Here is a 20,537-nt window from a genome sequence, read left to right on the forward strand (position 1 = left end):
GTATACCATACTTTTATGTTTAATTATAAATGTCTAAGTATATGTAGTATCACACTCGCTTTAACGCATAGTAGTATGAGTTGTATCTTAAAGGCATGCCTAAACTAGCCAACTACTATAACATTGAACAATTGTCAATAGACATGCATAGATATAAACAGAAGAAAAACCTGGCAAGTGCGAGTCGGACTCGCGCACGAAGGGTTCCGTACCATAATGCAAAAAAAAAAACAAAAAAAAGCAAAAAGAAAACGGTCACCCATCCAAGTACTGACCCCTCCCGACGTTGCTTAACTTTGGTCAAAAATCACGTTTGTTGTATGGGAGCCCCATTTAAATCTTTATTTTATTCTGTTTTTAGTATTTGTTGTTATAGCGGCAACAGAAATACATCATCTGTGAAAATTTCAACTGTCTAGCTATCACGGTTCGTGAGATACAGCCTGGTGACAGACGGACGGACGGACGGACGGACAGCGAAGTCTTAGTAATAGGGTCCCGTTTTACCCTTTGGGTACGGAACCCTAAAAATAAACACTTACTGATTAAATACTTCATAGCTTCTTTAGGCGAGTAAGTTATCATATCGACGAATATGACCATGTACTGGCCATTAACGAATAACTGCAAGGATTCCATGGCTTGCATCATGTCGATTAACCCCGACGTTGATCCCAAAAACACGTATACTGAAATATAAATAGACAAACATTTTAATACTATTTCGAGTTGAGTAATTATTGCATACAGATGTTAAAATTGACGCTCTAAAGCAGCGGTCGGCAACCCGCGGCCGGCGAACCTCTCACTTGCGGCCCGCGAGCCTCCCTGGCTACTTTGTATGTAATATTGACAAATGACAATGTCTGATAAAGTCATAAATATTAACAAAGTGCGACCCGCGTCCACTTCATTAACTGCTATGTGGCCCTTGGCTGCTAAAAGGTTGCCGACCGCTGCACTAAAGCAACACTCCTATAAACTGACAGAATAGTGGTCTTTATGTCTTTAAAATAGGTTTAACAAATTGTCAGTGAACACTTGGACGATGGTACGTATGACAAACATGGTTGCAAATTCGCAGCGATATAAAATTAAAATTTAACACCACTGCCATATGTTTGCAAGAATGTAATCCTACATAATGCATGGAATGATTAATTATAGGTAACATTATTTATTTAAGTCCACTTGTCTACAAATAAACATACCTTTGCTATAAAATAAACCTGTATTAATGTAATCCGTATTGTTTACAGACCCTAATGTTGCTTATGTTAGTCCAAGACTATACCAGACTGTTTCACTACTTAAAACAATCATCAACTGTCATTTGAAAATATCTTGCTCTCTTACTGGAATCAGTTATGTAACGCTGCCATACATGACCCAAAAAAATTTTATTAAGGTATGAGCTTCATCACATCTGATATTTAAGTAATTCTAAGCACTTCAAGCCTGGGGTCTGTACAAAGACGGCCGCCACCCGTCATCTTTAAAAAAAATCTATTCTGATCCTGGTGGGTACTAGGGCAAGTTTGGTATCATTTTCGTATAAACCAAAGACGTAGAATTCATTGCTGATATTTGTTTTTTTTCAGTTTCATAGTAATTTTACAAGAAAAACGTAAAAAGGTGAAAAATTTGGTTGGAGATTTTTGCTACGCGGAGCCGAAACTACAAAAGATAGAAAGTTGATTACATTTATAAAGTGTACAAGAGATAAGAAGCGATTTTGAGAAATTCATCCCCTAAGGGGGTTAAAAAGGGGATGAAAGTTTGTATGGGGTTCAAGTTTTATTTTAAGCTAGGAATTTGAAACTTCGTAAAACGATATATTATTAAAATAAAAGAAAACTAATTTCAGCGTTTTTGAAAATTCATCCCCTAACAGGGTTAAAAAGGGGTTGAAAGTTTGAATCCATTACAAATCCAAGTAGACACACATTTCTTATTGCCTCCCAGGCTTGAAATGCTTAGAATTACTCAAGGAACATATGTGATGAAGCTCATAGCTTAATAAAAAAAATTTGGATCAACTTTATAACTGCTTCCGCTATCTCTTGGTATATGCACGTCAAGTTTAGCTCTACTAAAATGTAGTTATTGGGGCTGCGAGTAGATTGAGTAGTATGGGGCAGTTCTACTCAAGTAACAGATAATCAGATAACATTATAGATGACTGAACCATTATGTAAAAAAATGTTTTTCAAAACGCGGCGAAATCCATTTTGGTGAATCCAATTGGAGAATAAACAATAGTACTAGGAACAGAAGACTCTCTCTAACAAAACGTGTCTGTTACGATCAGGACAGATATGGCTGCTAGGTGGCGACAGCGCCACGCGCGGCTTATGGCTAGCCACCAAAATTGGTGTGGAACGGATGTACCTACTTGTAGCTACCTGTTGCAAAGCGATGAAATCGCGGAGTGAGCCACGCCTAGCCGTGAGTAGATTGAGTAGTATGGGGCAGTACTACCCAAGTAACACAACATTATACACTGGGTCATTACTGTAAAATTCGTTTTTCAAAACGCGGCGTTATCCATTTTAGTGACGTAGGTGCTTATTCTTGTATTGAAATAAGTATACTCACTCCTGGTCCTATTCTTGGTGTCCTGTATGAACTGGTACCAGAAGCCGGGCGCGCAGCAGGCCATCTTCTCGGAGCAGCACTTGAAGCCCTCGATGACCGGCCGCTGGTGGTTGACGGTCATGTTGTTCTTCTTGGCGTGGTTCTCCAGAGTCAGCGCTACCGTCACCCACGACTCCTCGTACACTATGCTGAACTTGTTCCAACGGTAGTAGCGTAGTAGCGCCATTACTGATTTTGTAGCCTAAAGAGAAATCAAGTTTTATTAGATATCAAACAGCGCAAAGAAAATAAACAGACTGGGAATCGAACTCTGTGACTTGGTTACCAAGGTTGGTTTTTGACCACTCAATCATTGAATAGTTTACGAAAATGTAGAAAATTATTACTGTGTTTCTCGCAAAAATAGTTTCAAAAAAGCAGCTTTGCAGTTCTATGGGACATAATTATACTCGATAATCTCGATATGTCAATATTGTTGTGTTTACCTGTGTGTCTGGAGGTTCCAATCTGGCAAAGTTAGGGATGGTTGAAGTTTGGTAGTCGGAACATTTCTGAAAAGGAAAAGTAGTATGGCCGAGTGATTCACGAAACATGAGCAGGACCAACCCTAGACACTCGGTAAACGTTAGGGGACCGCTCACTGTCGTATGTGAGTGAAACAACCACATTTTTTGCCTGTTATCATATCAAGATACGCAGATAGAGTTTACAGGATCAGGAAAAACACAGACAGAAAAATGTTTACTTGTCACATTTAATGTCAAGGATAAATGTAATAATGTGTTGCCTAGATTATATAATGAACTAAGCCGACACCATGCTTACATGTCTGTAAAACTCATTAACTATAATAATTATTTACTCGTAAACGAATAGTTATTCTAACTAGGCGAAACCAAATCATACACATTACTCTGATCTGGTTATAAATATGTTGGTATTTGAATAAGCAGCAATCGATCGACGTATTAGTAATAAAATCGGTGTCAATAAGAGATCATGGGCAAGTTAACGGCCTGTTGCAGCGGCCCTCAGGCCCAAAGAACGCGGCGACGCCCGAGCAACTCAAGTGCGTGAGAATTCGCGGCACCTCCGTGTCCCCACCTCTACTTACATAGGAGATCATGGGCAAGTTGACGGACTGCGCGACAATGGCCTCCGTGTTGCAGTGGCCCTCAGGCCCAAAGAACGCGGCGACACCGGAGCAACTCATGTGTGTAAGTAGCCGCGTTGCCGTCACCGTGTCGCCGCGGGTGTCGTTCCACTCCAGTAGAAGTTCCACGTCCGGCAAGATAATGTCTTGATTGTTGACCTGTACAGACATTGAGAAAAATTACGACATGTAAGTTTTTCTGACATTGGCAGTAGAATCTGATTTAGTTAAGCGTTGGCAATGATCTTTTTACTAAATGACCTATCGATGTATATCAAACGTCCAAGTTATTTCTGAGCGGGATATATGGCAAGTTAGTATTATACATTTTAACCTTGACCTTAATTCCATGAATCAGGAATTTACTGCGTGTTACTGGGAAATCACGATTCAAGCAGCAAGAGTGACAGGGTCGAGTAACGTCACACTTCGTTTTCGTTACGCCATCTTAAATAAATTTTATATATTGAGTATATAAATTTTGAGTTCCCTCTTGTTTTATATCGATAAAGAGACTGCCTATGGGGATGTAAATGCAACTCTTTAGCTATGAATACTTGCATTGACAGGCCCATAGGCATATAAGCGTAGGTAAAATTATAATTGCATTCTAAGAAGCAGCTTTAACAATTTCCATTAATTTTAAAATATATCGAGGTCAGGAATACGAAAAGGCGTTTTTATCCTATCTACTCTGTATTTTGCCCACAAAGAAAATCAAGACTGTTCAAAATCAATATTTTATAGATATATTTCAAAACAAATGTAACGTGACTAAATCTGCGAAGATTTCTTCTTTCACTCTATAAAATGCGCAATCAAAGTTATGATACGCCTGTCCGAGTATGTGTAGTCGTTAAACAAACCAGATGTTTAAATCATCCAAATCATTTGCCAATAGGCATAACTGTTACAACACTTTCGCTCTTTCGTCTAATAACTGAGCTCAGACATCGTTGATATTTGAAATGAGTAAGAGATTAAGAGTTGTTGTATTGTATTTTACATATAGATCTTTATTCCGAGCAACCAAAAAGCCTAAGTAGGTACTGCTTTATTCAATATAACTATTACATCTCTAACGTAGTTACTTACAAAAGCTAAATAGATAATTAAGTTGTCCTTTGGTTAATGGAATTTACTGCTAATGATTAGGTCAAGTTCGGGATCACCAATAAATCAACTATCACAACCGTATGCTCTGAAACCGACCTAGAAAAACAAACATACAGAGCCTGCTTTATTTACGTACGTCGATAGCATTGGCTGAACTCTGAAGCGCTGGTGGCCTAGCGGTGAGAGCGTGCGACTTGCAATCCGGAGGTCGCGGGTTCAAACCTCGGCTCGTACCAATGAGTTATTCGGAACTTATGTACGAAATATCATTTGATATTTACCAGTCGCTTTTCGGTGAAGGAAAACATCGTGAGGAAACCGGACTAATCCCAATAAGGCCTAGTTTACCCTCTGGGTTGGAAGGTCAGATGGCAGTCGCTTTCGTAAAAACTAGTGCCTACGTCAAATCATGGGATTAGTTGTCAAGCGGACCCCAGGCTCTCATGAGCCGTGGCGAAATGCCGGGATAACGCGAGGAAGAAGAAGAAGTTAGCATTGGCTGAAAGATTTATTTCTTCGACCCACAATATTTCGAGCTACGTCGCCCGTGTGAGGAATGTCTGACTCCGTGGTTTATTTGCTAATGCTATTTTTAGATACGGAAGTTTAGATATGAATTCGTGTTAAATAAACAAGAACGTCTTTGTAGAGTAAGTACGACTTGCAATGCGGTTTTGTCAACTTAAACCGCTAAATTTTTACAACAATCTACAGAGTTTATTACGCGGTAACGATTCGGCTTATAATATTCCATAAATATGTATATATACATATCCTTATATTTCTAACATAGGCATATTTTATAAAGATTGCTAACACGTGTCTCACTCTATTTTTTTTTTAAAGCAGCCAAGTGCGAGTCGGTCTCGCCCATGAAGGGTTTCGTAGCAGCAAGTAACATAATAAAACTGCGGTTTACGATTTATGACGTATTAAAAAAACTACTTACTAGATCTCGTTCAAACCAATTTTCGGTGGAAGTTTGCATGGTAATGTACATCATATATTTTTTTTAGTTTTATCATTCTCTTATTTTAGAAGTTAGGGGGGTTACACATTTTACCACTTTGGAAGTGTCTCTCGCGCAAACTATCCAGTTCAGAAAAAAATGATATTAGAAACCTCAAAATCATTTTTGAAGACCTATCCATAGATACACCACACGTATGGGTTTGATGAAAAATAAAATTTGAGTGTCAGTTCTAAGTATGGGGAACCCCCAAAAATTATTGTTTTTTTTTCTATTTTTGTGTGAAAATCTTAATGCGGTTTACAGAATACATCTAATTACCAAGTTTCAACAGTATAGTTCTTATAGTTTCGGAAAAAAGTGGCTGTGACATGTACACGGACAGACAGACAGACGGACAGACATGACGAATCCATAAGGGTTCCGTTTTTTGCCATTTGGCCACGGAACTCTAAAAACGACAGATCAGTGAACCAGATTATGTTTACAATACTCGCCAATAATGTATCGTTTATCACCTTAATGTTGTTTCTTTATGCCACCTTTATAAACACCTGCTTTTTGCTTCTTGAAAAGTTTCCATAACGGGTGATATAATGAACCTTGAAGGATCCTTGCAAACCGAGGATATGGGGCCAAGGTTTACAATTATTTAGGTATATTCTATTTCAGCAAGTTATGAATAAAAAGCCTGGATAGGTTGAGGTTACACTGAAAATTCTTTTTTTTTTACTTAAAACGTGAACCAAAGGAAAATCAACTCTATTTTCCAAATAATTTGTTTTAAATTTCAATGGCTTAAACTGAGTATGGTGGGCAGGGCGAGTCTAGACTTATTTTTTAGGGTTCCGTAGCCAAATGGCAAAAAACGGAACCCTTATGGATTCGTCATGTCTGTCTGTCTTTCTGTCCGTCCGTGTGTCACAGCCAAGCCAGTTAAGGTAAAATGTGGACCCTTCTCTAATGGAAAGCTAAAAATAATTATCAACATCTTGTTAGATTCGATAAAAGTTTATGAATAATGTCATAAAAACACAGTTACAGCTTGGCAAAAAAGAGTAGAAATAAAAAGTGGCAACACTGTAGTGTCGTAACTTTCAAACCAATATATACATTGTTGCCACTTTTTAATTTCTACTCTTTTTTTGCCAGTATGTATAGCACAAACCTCTTCAAGCGCCATAGACAGCGCCCCAGAGATGGCGAGCCCCTGCCGGTCGCGGAGCTCGCCCTTAATGGACGGCAGGTACCCGATGGTGATGTTGTACTTCTTGTGCAGCGCCAGCGCCGGCGCCGCCAGCAGGCTCAGCGCCGCCAGCGCCAGCACAGCGCCGCGCCACATGCCGACGCCTTCACCGCACTAGCCGCAACTGCCAACAAAACAAAATGCTGCTCATTGTCTACATCACGGCTCTCCAAACCCCGGCCCGCGGGAGCCAGGCTCCAGGGATTCAGCCCTAACAGCAGCAACCGGATACACCCCCCGGCGCTGACGGTTTCTGAGGCGTAATATGGCCCTCAGGTAAAAAAGTTTGGAGATGGAGACCCCTGGTCTACATTAACATACGTACGTATAGTGTTGAGTCAACCGTGAGTTAATAAATCATTTTAGAAACACTTTGATTGCCTACTAACAGCATACATTTCACAATTTCCTGCTACGTCCTCTTGTATGAACATACTCAACATCAACAGGCCATACATAGAATACATAGAATAGTAAACTATCCAAGTGTCCACTAACGGAATCCCAAGGGCGGGGATAGAGGTCGTCTTAGAGAAACTGTCAAGCTTGTCTACATATATCCAATTTGGACGAACGACTGACTTGGTCATATTAAAGAAAATATTCTGCATCTACCTATACATATATTTACTTTATCCATACTAGTTAGAGTTGATTGATGAATTTACCCGAATCGTTCAGGTGTCGAGGAAACTTTTGCGCGGACATATCTGATGTGTGTTTATTAATGCAAATTTTATAGGACGGAGTATTAAAGAGCGACACTAACATTTATTGATCCGAACGCGAAAGATTAAACAACTCGTGGGCTACATATATTCGTGTCTAAAAATTTAAAGGTCAAATGCATGGTTAAAGAGAGCGTGGCCCAGCGTGCGATGGCGACAATAAGTGCGTCTATTTCTGTAACTCAATAAAGGGAAGTCTTCCTGCAGTGCGCTTTCCGCCCTTAAATGTAGGAATTGCTTCCATACTGTCAAGTAAGTAATTGGCTCGCAGCCGGACACCGATTAGACCAATTGACGTGCCGCTGTTTTGACAACACGCCACCGTCTGCCGGCCGCTGCCCACGGAGATGACGACGAGTCATGATAATGGCTAATTATATTGAAGTTAATATGGATATTGAGTTCAATCAGGCGTGGCTCACTCCGCGATTTCGTCTCTTTGCTACAGGTAGCGAAAACTCCATCCGTTCCACCCCAATTTTGGGGTTTGCCATAAGCCGCGCGTGGCGCTGTCGCCACCTAGCGGCCATATCTGTGCTGATCGTGACAGACGTGTTTTGTTAGAGAGTGAGTCTTCTGTACCTAGTATTATTTATTCTGTGGTTCAATGCACAAGCTAGACGTACATCAGCGTCATGGCAACTAAATCGTGAAGAGTACATTTTTTAAAACCTACACAGTTGAAACGTTTCATGTGTCGTCTATGCAAGTGCAAGACGTCACGCGCAGGCTCCACAAACGCTAATTGTAACAAGTGCACTACAGTTATAATGTATATTCTTAAAATTACTAAGTGTTAATCCAGTGACTTAAAGCCGACCGTATCTAGCTGGGCTAGCAGTGCTAATCTGGGTGCAGGGCTGATATTCCTACGGCATATCCAGCGCCTGCAAGTCGAACGCCCAATTTATCCAGTATATTACCAGCGTTATTCTAGCACATACACTTCTATCGGGTCTCGAGGTCAAGTTATATTGGTTATCCTGAGAGTTCATGTGCCTGCGCTAAGTAAGTAATGAAAATAATCGCGGTGCGGTCGCTCGCGGCGCAGAGCAGCGCGGCTTTGCGACGGCACGATCTCTCCTTGAGATAGCGTCAGCGATAACGCCGGCAAGTTATTTTTAGAATTAAATAAAAAGGTAACGTGCTCATAATAAATTACATGACGTGCATCCCAAACATAACTGATAAAACAATAAAAAGCTAGAGCAATCTCGCCCTGTCATTTTACTGTTCAAATAGTTATGATATCTCGCTAAAAATAGTGTGTAAGCGATTATAACATCATTATACACTTGTCAATGTTTTTAACTATCTTCTTTCTATGAAATGTTCAGTTCAATTTCTGATAAATAAATAGTTTATCTGACTGTTTTTAACTAGTGGGTTGCCTTGCCTCTAACTATAAATAGAGTAATAAATAAGTGTGCGAGGGCTCGCAAATAGGTAGAAATTTTGACAATTGCGATGATGAATAATTAGTACTAGTGAAAATTCATGCAAAAGGTAATTTTAAGATGAGGAAGTAATCACGAAATAATGCATATCTTAAGTAGTTAAGATTGTCTAAAGAAATGTTAAACGTTAGATATGTACTAAATAACCAGACCAGAGTGACCAGAACCATGAAATAATGTCCTCCATTCATTTCACTTCTACCTACCACCAGTACCGCCTAATTTAAGTACAACAGTGCAAACAAATTGCATAGAATGTTTAAAACGCATGCCTAGGTGTATGTATAAACTAGGCCTGTAACGTAGGCATGCATACTAAATGAGTTGCTATCGAGTCAAGATGTTCGAGAGGTGATTTAGAGTTCTATCTATTTTTGCTACGGGGATAACTATGACGCTTACAAATATGTTGATCTAAGGCAGAAGTTATAAATTAGTCAGTAGTTAAAATTTTAATGGATCATTTTAATTGGATATTTATGCCAATGGCGCATTATTCACAACAGTCAAATAGGCTGAAAACACAAAATTTCTACATGTGTAGTTCCATCGGCCAATTGTATTTTACGATGCAAAGTGTCAATTGTATTGAAGGCACATTTTTAATGACGTAAGAGCCAACATCCCCGGCATTCCTTTTCGTATGGAACATCAAATACTAATTTAGTGGTTAGGAACCACAATAAGTGAAACGAGTGACCGGTTCTTCAGCATTATTGATAAATTAATCTCGGGAAATGTTGCAAAGGTTATCTCGTTTACGCGTTGAATATGACGATAGATCCAAAGCATTTAATTGGTCGCGCTGACAAAATTACACCGGGGAAAGGACGCGCGACGGCAATCGTCAAGCCTTCCCAAGGAACCGGTCAAATCAGCTATTAGAAGTGGAACATAGAACTAGTTTCATTATTGTCGATTGAGCACTTTAATTGTTCATGTTTTACACACATTGCATGATTAATAATTGAGTATTTGGACTATTATCAAAACAAGACCTAATCACAAAAGGTGCCTACTGAGTATCTATGCGATTAACGTAGAGTCGAGTATTGGTAACCTCGACTTATGTTATGTTACATAATTATTTATTGAGCTATTAATAGAACCGAATAACTGTTAAAATATATAGTCGAGAGCAAAGAGCAGTGTAGTTGTCATCATCATCATCATCTCAGCCTATATACGTCCCACTGCTGGGCACAGGCCTCCTCTCAAGCGCGAGAGGGCTTGGGCTATAGTCCCCACGCTAGCCCAATGCGGATTGGGGACTTCACATACACCTTTGAAGCGCTGGTGGCCTAGCGGTAAGAGCGTGCGACTTGCAATCCGGATGTCGCGGGTTCAAACCCCGGCTCGTACCAATGAGTTTTTCGGAACTTATGTACGAAATATCATTTGATATTTACCAGTCGCTTTTGGGTGAAGGAAAACATCGTGAGGAAACCTGCAATGCATCTGCGAAGTGTAGTTGTAGTTTACGAAAAATTTAAAAGTGAGATACTAGTCCTATACGCATGACCAAAGCAGAGTCGGTTTTCATGTTTCTAGATTTTGTAAAGAGTAAGCTTAATGTGTTTGTAATTTCGGACATAAGAACCACTTGTTGGCTAAGCTAAATATATATTCAACAACTTGTTAAAGCTGTTAAAACACAGAGGGTTTATTTTACCATATGGTTAATAGCATTAAAACACAGATATCCTTCAGGCGCAACTATATACCTTTCTACGACGTTATGGCATGCAGCAGAGTATGTTAAATTCAAGTCCAATCCACTGTTTATATTGAAAATCTACACTACGTAACTTTTAAAAAAAAATCATCGTTTTGTACGGACTGCTGGACATGGCATACTAGACGTGTGTATACAGTGTCGACAACATACCTATGCTATTGATCTCGTCGAGTCGATGTTTGGCCTGCCACTCCCGACCGCACCCACTCTCAAGATAATAAAAATCGACCACTCCACACCACCGAGCCGTATTGCCTAAGTACATATAAGTACGTATGTACATGATTCAACAAAATTCTGTCGGCCTTCTACGTAAGTTGTACTTACAGAAACTTGGTACTAGATTTGGTAGGAACTCGAGTGTTTTGGGTCTAAATTTGAATAAATCGACCCAGTTTTACCGAAAACTTCCGCTAAAAATACACCCGAAGTTTTATACCTAGTCATTTATTGAATATTTTTTAAAGCGCAACTCAAAACGACTCCAGCCTCCGAACAGAGACACCGCTAACAATATTGTATATTATTTAATTATTGGGAGAAGTCTTGGGTTTGGGTGTAGTAGGTATTAACGGTAATATGTTACTTATGTATTTTATTCGAAATTAACATTGCCAGCCGTTCCTATTGAGGGATAGTTACAAGTGCCAGGTGACGTCTTATGATGTTATGATACTTATTGACGTCGCATTTTATTCTAATATTAAAACATAGAGCCTGCCCTACACAAATGAGACAACTTCGGCTATTTTCTCGACTGGTAAGTTTTTCTGGCCGGTAACTCTGACCACCAATGAACAGCTGCCGGATACCCAGATCGGATCGGTTTGGTTCATTTGGTTGCTACTTTTCGTTCAAATCGTTGTCCATTTTATGGGGCTAGCTCTTAGACTATTATACAAATATAGGTAGGTACATTTAAGTGTAAAAATATGGATGTACTCATCATACTCAAAAATATGTCGCATAGCTCTTATGACAGCGAATTAAGAACTATGGGAAATTTTTTGAGTAAGTTGTAAGCACCATATTTTTACATTTGACTAAAGGCAGAGGTCGATTAAAATTTCTCCATGTAATTAGTAGACAAGGAAGGAATATTATAAACGTGCGTCTGTTTAATGAATTGGGTGAATCAATTTTTTAGTGTCACTCGTTGGGGGTCATCCATTAATTACATCACACGTTTAGGGGGAGGGAGGGGGTCAAGAAAATGTGACATATTGTGACATGGGGGAGGGGGGAGACACAAACTTTGAGACGTCACTTTAACTTCGTCAGTAACCGAAAATTTATTTAAATTATTTTATTCGCTGTACATTTAAATAACAAGTTTTTAAAACGATAATCGTTTTTATTTCTTTTAATTTTCTTTCCTAAGCAGATTTGGATTATAAAATTACTAATATTTATATCGTCAAAAATATTTTGATAAAATATTAATAATACTTAGGTACTTACTTAATTCGATTTGGCGATTTCGTAGAAAAAATGTGACGTCACACTAGGGTCCCGGAGGGTTTGCCAAATGTGACCAAGTGTGACAAGGAGGGGGGGAGGGGTCAAAAACCCTAGTAAATTCGTGTGACGTAATTAATGGATGACCCCTTGCCGTGGTTACGGTTAGTTGACCAGGGGTAAAATTACCCGTTAAATTCAGATTTTATGGTATTTGACTTTATCAAACATGCATTTTTATGGTTGTTATAACTATAACTTCTGTAATATTAGCGATTTCCATATGGTTTTACAGATTTACAAAGCGTAATATGCATAAAAGCTTGAAGCTAATATTATTATTCTTCTTCTTCCTCGCGTTGTCCCGGCTTTTTGCCACGGCTCATGGGAGCCTGGGATCCACTCTTGGCAACTAATCCCAAGAATTAACAGTCACTAGTTTTAAAGCTAATATTATTACTATTAATAGACAAATATATTGTCACTTGGACAACGGTACAAAATAACACCACAAAAAAGTAGATCCACCCTATTATAAGAAGGACAGGAGTAACTTGCTCCTTCCTAAATCGTGGTCATCTCATTACCGTGAAACCTATGACGTCCTAGTTAACGGACGTAGGTAGGTACCTGCCTATGTGCCGGCGGCGGAAGTAGCGGATTTGTTCATGGCTGCTTTACTGCAAAAATTGCAAAGTAGCCTATAGCACCGCCTTTGTGATTCCTTTGAATAACTATTTTTATTATTTTATGGAATATTTTCACCTATAACATCAGGTGTGTTAGGTGTGTAGTACCTATTTTCGGTTGTTTAAGGTAAGATAAACAATAATGCTTGTACTAGAGATTTTCCATTGACTTATAATGATAATTTCTCAACCTAACTATACATCACAAAATTTTAAATTTGAACTTAAACTACATAGCAGATAACACAGCATAGAAACTTCAACATGCTTTGGGTAAGTTTGGCTCCGTTTCCGTACGGTGAACTCCTTAATATTGCGAAACTCATCGTTGTGCAACATCCTGCTTATCATAGCGCTTATACGCTTGCATCCCAAAGGAGCCCAGAGTCCCCTTGGCTATTGGACACCTCGCGAGAATTAGCGTAGGCAGTTAAGAAAAAGACGGGTATATGGACGAAGGCTATCACGGCGCTCTCGTGGTAAGCGTACAGAGTGGGATGGACAGTGGGAGGGACAGGCAAGATGTGGGCAAGATGCAACTTAGCGTAAGCGCAATGGTATGGATTGCGTTCAGTTAATGTTAGACTTCTCGGGCTCGAGTCGGGCGGGAGTTGACAAATTATAAAATCCAACAACTGAAGTGGCACTGGTGGCACACTAGGTTAGTGCCTGTCCAATTGTTACGATGGATGATTTGCGGGGAGCAAACGTCTCTATAGTATAGTATCCAGCGTCGCTGTTTGGTGCTGACGGTACAAAGTATTCCCACTCTGTTCAATTGCGGTGTCTTATGACATTTCCAATTACCGCAGTCTTAGGGCCCCCCACATCTAGCGTCTTTCGAGCGTCGGCGTCTACCACTCTATGGCCGCTGCTCGACGCAACGTCGACGCAACTGTGCAGCGACGTCATTAGCCATAGCGCTGGCCAGACGACGCAACGTCGACGCAACTGCGCAGCGACGTCATTTTCCATAGCGCTGACCAGACGCCGACGCTCGAAAGACCCTAGATGTGGGGGGCTGGTCAGCGCTATGGAAAATGACGTCGCTGCGCAGTTGCGTCGATGTTGCGTCGACGTTGCGTCGAGCAGCGGCCATAGAGTTGTAGACGCCGACGCTCGAAAGACGCTAAATGCGGGGTGGCCCTTAAGACGAAGATTTTCAACCTATGTATGCCGCCTGTGATGACACACGGGCCACCATCATTGGCACGACGACGAAGAAAACCTTAGCGTAGCTACGATCAAGCTCACGTGCCATTGTATAATGACGAATGTTCATACTTATTTCATAAACGCAGTCCATCATATACCTATATAAATAAATGATGAATGAAAAAATAATACCTATTTTGAGATTCTCACAACAATGCGTAGTTATTTTTAAACTTTTTAAACTCAAAAGGAAAACACGGAACCCTTATAGCAGCGGTCGGCAACCTTTTATCAGCCAAGGGCCACATAGCAGTTAACGAAGCGGACGCGGGCCGCACTTTGTTAATATTTATGATTTCATGAGACATTGTCATATGTCAATATTACATACAAAATAGCCAGGGAGGCTCTCGGGACGCAAGTAAGATGTTCGCGGGCCGCTGGTTGCCGACCGCTGCCTTATAGGATCACTCGTGCGTCTGTCTATCCTACCATTTCCCCCCTTCCCCTTTATCTCCGAAACTACTGGGTCTAAAATGTATGAATAAAATACACAAAATAGTTCTTTACCTATAGATGACAGGAAATCTATTACAAGTGTGCAGTCTGACTCGCACTTGACCTGAATTTTAAGATAAATATTTAACTAGTTTTGAAGTTATTTAAGAAAATACATAATAAAGGAACAATCTGAAACTTGAGAACATGCAGCACTCATGTCTCCATATCTGACCGTGTTGGCTCGCGAACCAACCTGGTATCCATTGGGCGCGGCTGCCTCGCGAGCCAATGTTCGATAGTTTGCCGCGCAATATGGAGACAGGCCTTTATATTTCACTAACTATTTGGAGCCAGATTTGAGACACTAAAATAATAAATAAAAAAAATATATTCACCTCACAAAGGATACATTTAATAATATTAACTATTAAATAGAATAGAGTAAAGGACAACTTAGATTTATATATACACTTAAAATTTGGTTCATTTATTAAGATTTTGGCTCCAATTTAGATTTCTTTTAAAAATCTTATATTCATATAAATATCACTACACCAAATGCACTATAAATTTAAAAAATAATAATTATTAATATGTATTTTAAGCAAAATGAATAAACACATTAATCTAAATGCAGATAGTACTGCAATCATTAAGTTTCTGTGAATGAACAAGTTTCTTGTAGGGTTGGGTAGGAATCGATGCACAAAGGGTTCCGTACTATTACACAAAAAACGGCAATAAAATCATGTTTGTTGTATGGGAGCCCCAATTAAATATTTATTTTATTTTGTTTTTAGTATTTGTTGTTATAGCGACAACAGAAATATATAATCTGTGAAATTTCAACTGCCTAGCTATCACGGATCACGGTTCATGAGATACAGCCTGGTGACAGACAGAGAGGCGGATGGTTAGACAGAAGGACAGACTGACGGAGACAGAAGGACAGACTGATGGATAGACAGAAGGACAGAAGGACAGACGGACGGACAGCAGGGTCTTAGTAATAAAGTCCGGTTTTACCCTTTGGGTGTGGAACCCTAAAAAGCGGCAAATTTAAAAGATGTAGGCGAGAAGGATTATCTTTCCATAGAAAATGTTAATTTCGCGCCTTTTCTACTGACAAAGTTGTTTAACCAACTATAAATAAAATTACTTCTGCAAAAAGTGAATTTATATATCTAAAAATTGGTTTTGAGGATATAGAACCAACAAAGTGAACATATACAATTTCTTCAGATAAACTTAAGAGATTTTTTAGAAAGGTTTTCTACCTCTGAACAAATGTAAAGATCACACTAAAATTAAGTACTTAAAGAATAAAATTAGAACACATTGAATACTTTTAAAGAAAACATGTGAACAAAAGTATACTCACCATAAATTCTAAATGATCTTGTTTGTAAGATCCTTTTGTTCTTCATGAAGCCATATCACTTTGCACTTGCATCACAGTCCAAGTTCATTCATTACACTGCACAATTAAAAACCCAAACTATATTCCATTTTGCATGAAAAACTATTTACACTTAAAATCGAGCTCCAATAGCACTGTCGTATTCTAAAAATACTTCAATATGATAAAAGGGTATGAATGTGTTAAATACATAGAGCAAGAGCAACACAATGACAATGTGTACATGTACATTGTGGATCCGGATTATCCACTGCACTACGGCTGGATCAACATCTAACTTTTCGCTGATCTATGTAATAACTATATATACAGCAAGAGTGACAATAAAATCAAAATAAGTCCGTATAATGAGTATAAACGTAAAAACTATTTTTAATTCTATTTGCGTTAAGACGTTCGTTCGTACTATTTAAATACAGATATTAATCGGATTTAGATCCTGTCCGTGTGATATTTAGTCAAAACATTAAACATACAACTCGAACCTGCATAAAATACATACATTGCGACTAACTACGTTGGTGGAAAACTAACACTAGAAAGTCGACACAACATACTGGGTTTACTCTTTGAAGATACTTTTCCTAAACCCGGAAAATACACATATTTCACTAATCAACTTTATATCTCGATATATTTAGCGCATAAACAGGGTAACACAGTAACTTTCGAGTTCTTTTTATTACAAAATACAAAACAAAGTCACATAACACAGCGCACCACTCGACTTCATGCCATCCATTGCGAGTTGCGACCACAGATAGTTATCTTCAAGTAAACACATATACGTCATTTTTCTTCCTTTTCGGCTTTACCAAACTGTGATGTGCACGCCAAATAATTTAAAATGGTTGTAATAATATATTTATTTCTATTACTTGATGAGAAAAATATATAAGGTTGGTTATATTACAATGTTTCATTATATTATGTAAAATATGTATCCATATATCAAAGCAATATAAAAGCCTAAACACACTACCGCACCGCACTAAGGTTGCGGTACAGTACGGTAGTGTGTTACGACTATAAAAGTACGTAGGGGTCTATTCTAAGAACTTCCCAGTAGACATATGGGATATTTATAGTGTGTAACCGCTTAACTGATTTTTTTTTAATTTATCTTATCTATGCCATTGTGATTGTGACATGGAATGAAACTCAAAACTGTCATGGCTTATTTCTGTGCAGTAGGATAGAATATGTTGTGTTAATTTAAAGTAATTAAAACAGATCAAAACTCTATTCATTTACATTTAAAGACACGAGTGTTATCACTATACGTTAACTGTAAGAAAATATTATACCTGTAGTGTTTGAAGGTGTTCTTACTTTTGTTTGTTTCTTCAAGCCACAAAATGGGAAAAGGTTTTAATAATTATATGTGTAAAAAGTTTTTCCACCCTGCTTCGAGGGATAACTTAAAGCGAGTAAGTTACATCACATATTTGCAATCAACTTAGACATTTTCTTGAGATAAATATTCCTCCTATTTCAAAATATTAATCGATGTTCAGCAGTAACCTTGGGATATGTGAGTTCTTTGTTGTGAATTTAATCCTTTTTCTTTAGGTATGGATGGCAGAACAGAAAACAGATGCATACAAGAAAAAACAAGAGGAATTAAAAGTACAATATGAAAGAGAACAGGAATTACATGAAAACAAGTAAGATATTTAACCTACATCACTAATTTTACTGATATCTACATAATTCCTTGATTGATATTTCATTTTATTCAACATTTATTCAGCAAATTCTTACTCATAATCCTATATTCCCAGTATTAACTTATCCTTGAGAGATAATTTCTTGTCCTACCACCTTTTCATGGTATGGTAATTTGAAATGTATTCTATTTGTTAGCCTTAGTTTTTGAATATTTTAACTGGTACAATTAAGCATCTTATTTAGAGCATCCAGCTCTAAATAATTGACATATCTATGCAGGTACATCAAATCACGTTTTTATGGTTTCCAAGCTGGGACCATGTGTGAGATTTGCTTGTCCCGTTATTACAGGATTTATACCCTACCTTGGATGTCCAAGTTTGAGTCTGCTCAGCAACCTAATTGTAAAATTGTCTGTATGTAGTTTGATTTTATTGAAGATATTTTATTTTTATTTTCGCAGAGCTTTGTTGAGCAAAGAGAGTAAAGACAAACTCAGTCTCAACTTTATGTATGAGCCACCACCTGGTGTCAAAAAGGAGCGTGAAAGAGAAGACAATGAACCAGAGTACAAGTTTGAGTGGCAGCGGAAATACAATGCACCTAGGGAAAGTTACTGCAAGGGTGACAATGAAATCAGAGACCAGCCATTTGGCATTTTGGTGAGGAATGTGCGATGTATCAAATGCCACAAATGGGGTCACATTAATACAGGTAAGAGGAAAGGGCTGCCTACAATCAAAATTATTATAATCAAACACAAAACTAAATGATAAGTTAAGTCTGTTTTTATGCTAGTAGGTAAAGTGGAATCAGTTTGTGAAGTTTCATAAGACATATAAATTGGTGTAAGATTATGCCGTAACAATGTATTCAACAGCTAACAGGTTTTATTCTTTCTCAATATTTTATAAAAAAGGGTATCAAAATTAGTTAATTAACCCTCAAATTACTATTAAATTTATCTTTACAGATAAAGAATGTTCCATGTACTCCCTATCAATGAGCGAGGCCCGTGCACTCCAAGCTTCCACATCTGCCCCTGAAGAGGAAGAGGAAAAGCCCGACGTTCCAACCTTGATGCAGCACATGAGAGACTCTGGGCTGGTCATGAAGCCCGGAGCTCTGCCTCTTGCTGCCACCAGGATCGAGGACAATGAAGGCGGAGCTAATTTGACTGAAATGGACTTGATAAGCCAGTTAACTAAGAAGCAAAAGAAGAAGTTGTTGAAGTAAGAATACTTTAAAAAAAAACATAATTGTATGAATGCTTTATAGGGCTTGCATGGCATCATATCCAGCAATATTTTTGAAATCTACACAGTTGCGTGTAGTCTGTGCAGAGAGATGAGTTGTGGAATATAAGGGAAACAATACATTCCATCACTCTTTTCCTTCCACACAGACACAGACGGTACTTTTTGCTCTGTAGCAAAATTGTTTGTATCCACACTTGATTTATATATTTGCTTTCAGGAAGCTGGAGAAACTTGAGGAGAAGAAACATAAAAAATCAAAGAAGGACAAGAAACACAAAAGGAAGTCAAGGGACAGAGATTGAATTTTAAATTCTTTACTTTAGAATATAATTATCTTTAAATTTTATCTTTAAATTTAACTTAATTCCCCATGTAACATATTTCTCAGGCTCCGATTATTGTAACTCTATTTTATAATAAAATGTGTTGTAGAATGAGGCACTTCGAAACAACTGGGGGTCTTTTGAGCCTGTAGCCATATGATAGGCTAATTCTAATAAAGGGAGTTAAGAAGAGACTTCCGCGTGTATCACAGGAAAATCACGATTATAAAACGGCGTTATTTAATTGTTTTAAAAATATTGCAAGTAACTGCACTATGTACATTGCGTGTTTCAGTTTTAATATTTAAATTTAAGCTATTTACTTAATAAATAATTAAGTACATACCTAGGTATTTTATATTTTTAATTGTTTAAAGATCATTTCGTTGTCAGATCGCCTCTTGTACTGTCGCAGGATGAGATGAGCGATGCTGAGATCAACGACGTGGAACCTGGACCGGGATATACTGCTAAGGATGTATCGGAAGCAATTAAATCTATCTCCCGAGGCAAGTCCCCAGGGCACGATGGCCTCAGCATCGAACATCTCCAAAATGCGGGTCCCCACATCTCAAGAGTGTTAGCTTTGTTTTATACGTTGTGCGTAAGGCACTGTTATTTGCCTGAGGATATGATGAAAACTGTAGTTATTCCTGTACCTAAAAATAAAACTGGTGATTTGTCTGACACCAATAACTACAGGCCTATATCCCTTGCCACTATTATTGCTAAGGTATTTGATAGTGTGCTTAATGCACAGTTAAATAAGTACGTGAGCCTTAACCCCAACCAGTTTGGTTTTCGACCAGGGTTATCAACGGAAAGTGCAATACTGTGCCTTAAGCACACTGTCAAATATTACTTAAACAGAAAGACGCCAGTTTATGCGTGCTTCTTAGACCTGTCTAAGGCTTTTGACCTGGTTTCCTACAATATCCTATGGAAAAAACTAGAAGCCATTAAACTACCTAATGAGACCATACAAATTCTGAGGTATTGGTATGGAAATCAGGTCAATAGTGTTAGATGGTCAGGTACTTTATCGGACCCGTACC

General features: G+C 38.5%; 2 protein-coding genes across 7 annotated transcripts in view; one reads left to right on the forward strand and one right to left on the reverse strand.

The window, feature by feature from the left end:
- Positions 1-16,983, reverse strand: part of LOC134665114 (receptor-type guanylate cyclase Gyc76C-like) — a 30,123-nt gene extending 13,140 nt beyond the window's left edge. Inside the window, exons 1-7 of one of the 6 annotated variants that reach the window (XM_063521941.1) lie at positions 16,787-16,983; positions 16,191-16,286; positions 7,006-7,207; positions 3,713-3,910; positions 3,084-3,149; positions 2,599-2,839; positions 543-689 (exon numbers count right to left, since the gene is read on the reverse strand). In XM_063521941.1, the coding sequence (XP_063378011.1) occupies positions 543-689; positions 2,599-2,839; positions 3,084-3,149; positions 3,713-3,910; positions 7,006-7,179 (826 nt within the window). In that variant the 5' untranslated portion in view covers positions 7,180-7,207; positions 16,191-16,286; positions 16,787-16,983. Of the gene's footprint in view, positions 1-542; positions 690-2,598; positions 2,840-3,083; positions 3,150-3,587; positions 3,608-3,712; positions 3,911-7,005; positions 7,208-16,190; positions 16,374-16,714 lie in introns of those variants that run through there. The other 5 variants (XM_063521937.1, XM_063521940.1, XM_063521938.1 and 2 more) reach the window with 5 other exon arrangements.
- A 408-nt stretch (positions 16,984-17,391) lies between these two features.
- On the forward strand, positions 17,392-19,827 carry LOC134665118 (corepressor interacting with RBPJ 1). Its single transcript, XM_063521946.1, has 5 exons — positions 17,392-17,659; positions 17,802-17,896; positions 18,364-18,614; positions 18,874-19,132; positions 19,377-19,827. Exons 1-5 carry the CDS (start codon positions 17,588-17,590, stop codon positions 19,459-19,461), a joined length of 762 nt encoding a protein of 253 aa, XP_063378016.1. The 5' UTR covers positions 17,392-17,587; the 3' UTR covers positions 19,462-19,827.
- The last annotated feature ends 710 nt before the right edge of the window (positions 19,828-20,537 follow it).

Source organism: Cydia fagiglandana, chromosome 6 (genome assembly GCF_963556715.1).
Source record: "Cydia fagiglandana chromosome 6, ilCydFagi1.1, whole genome shotgun sequence".
NCBI classification, from domain to species: Eukaryota; Metazoa; Arthropoda; class Insecta; order Lepidoptera; family Tortricidae; genus Cydia; species Cydia fagiglandana.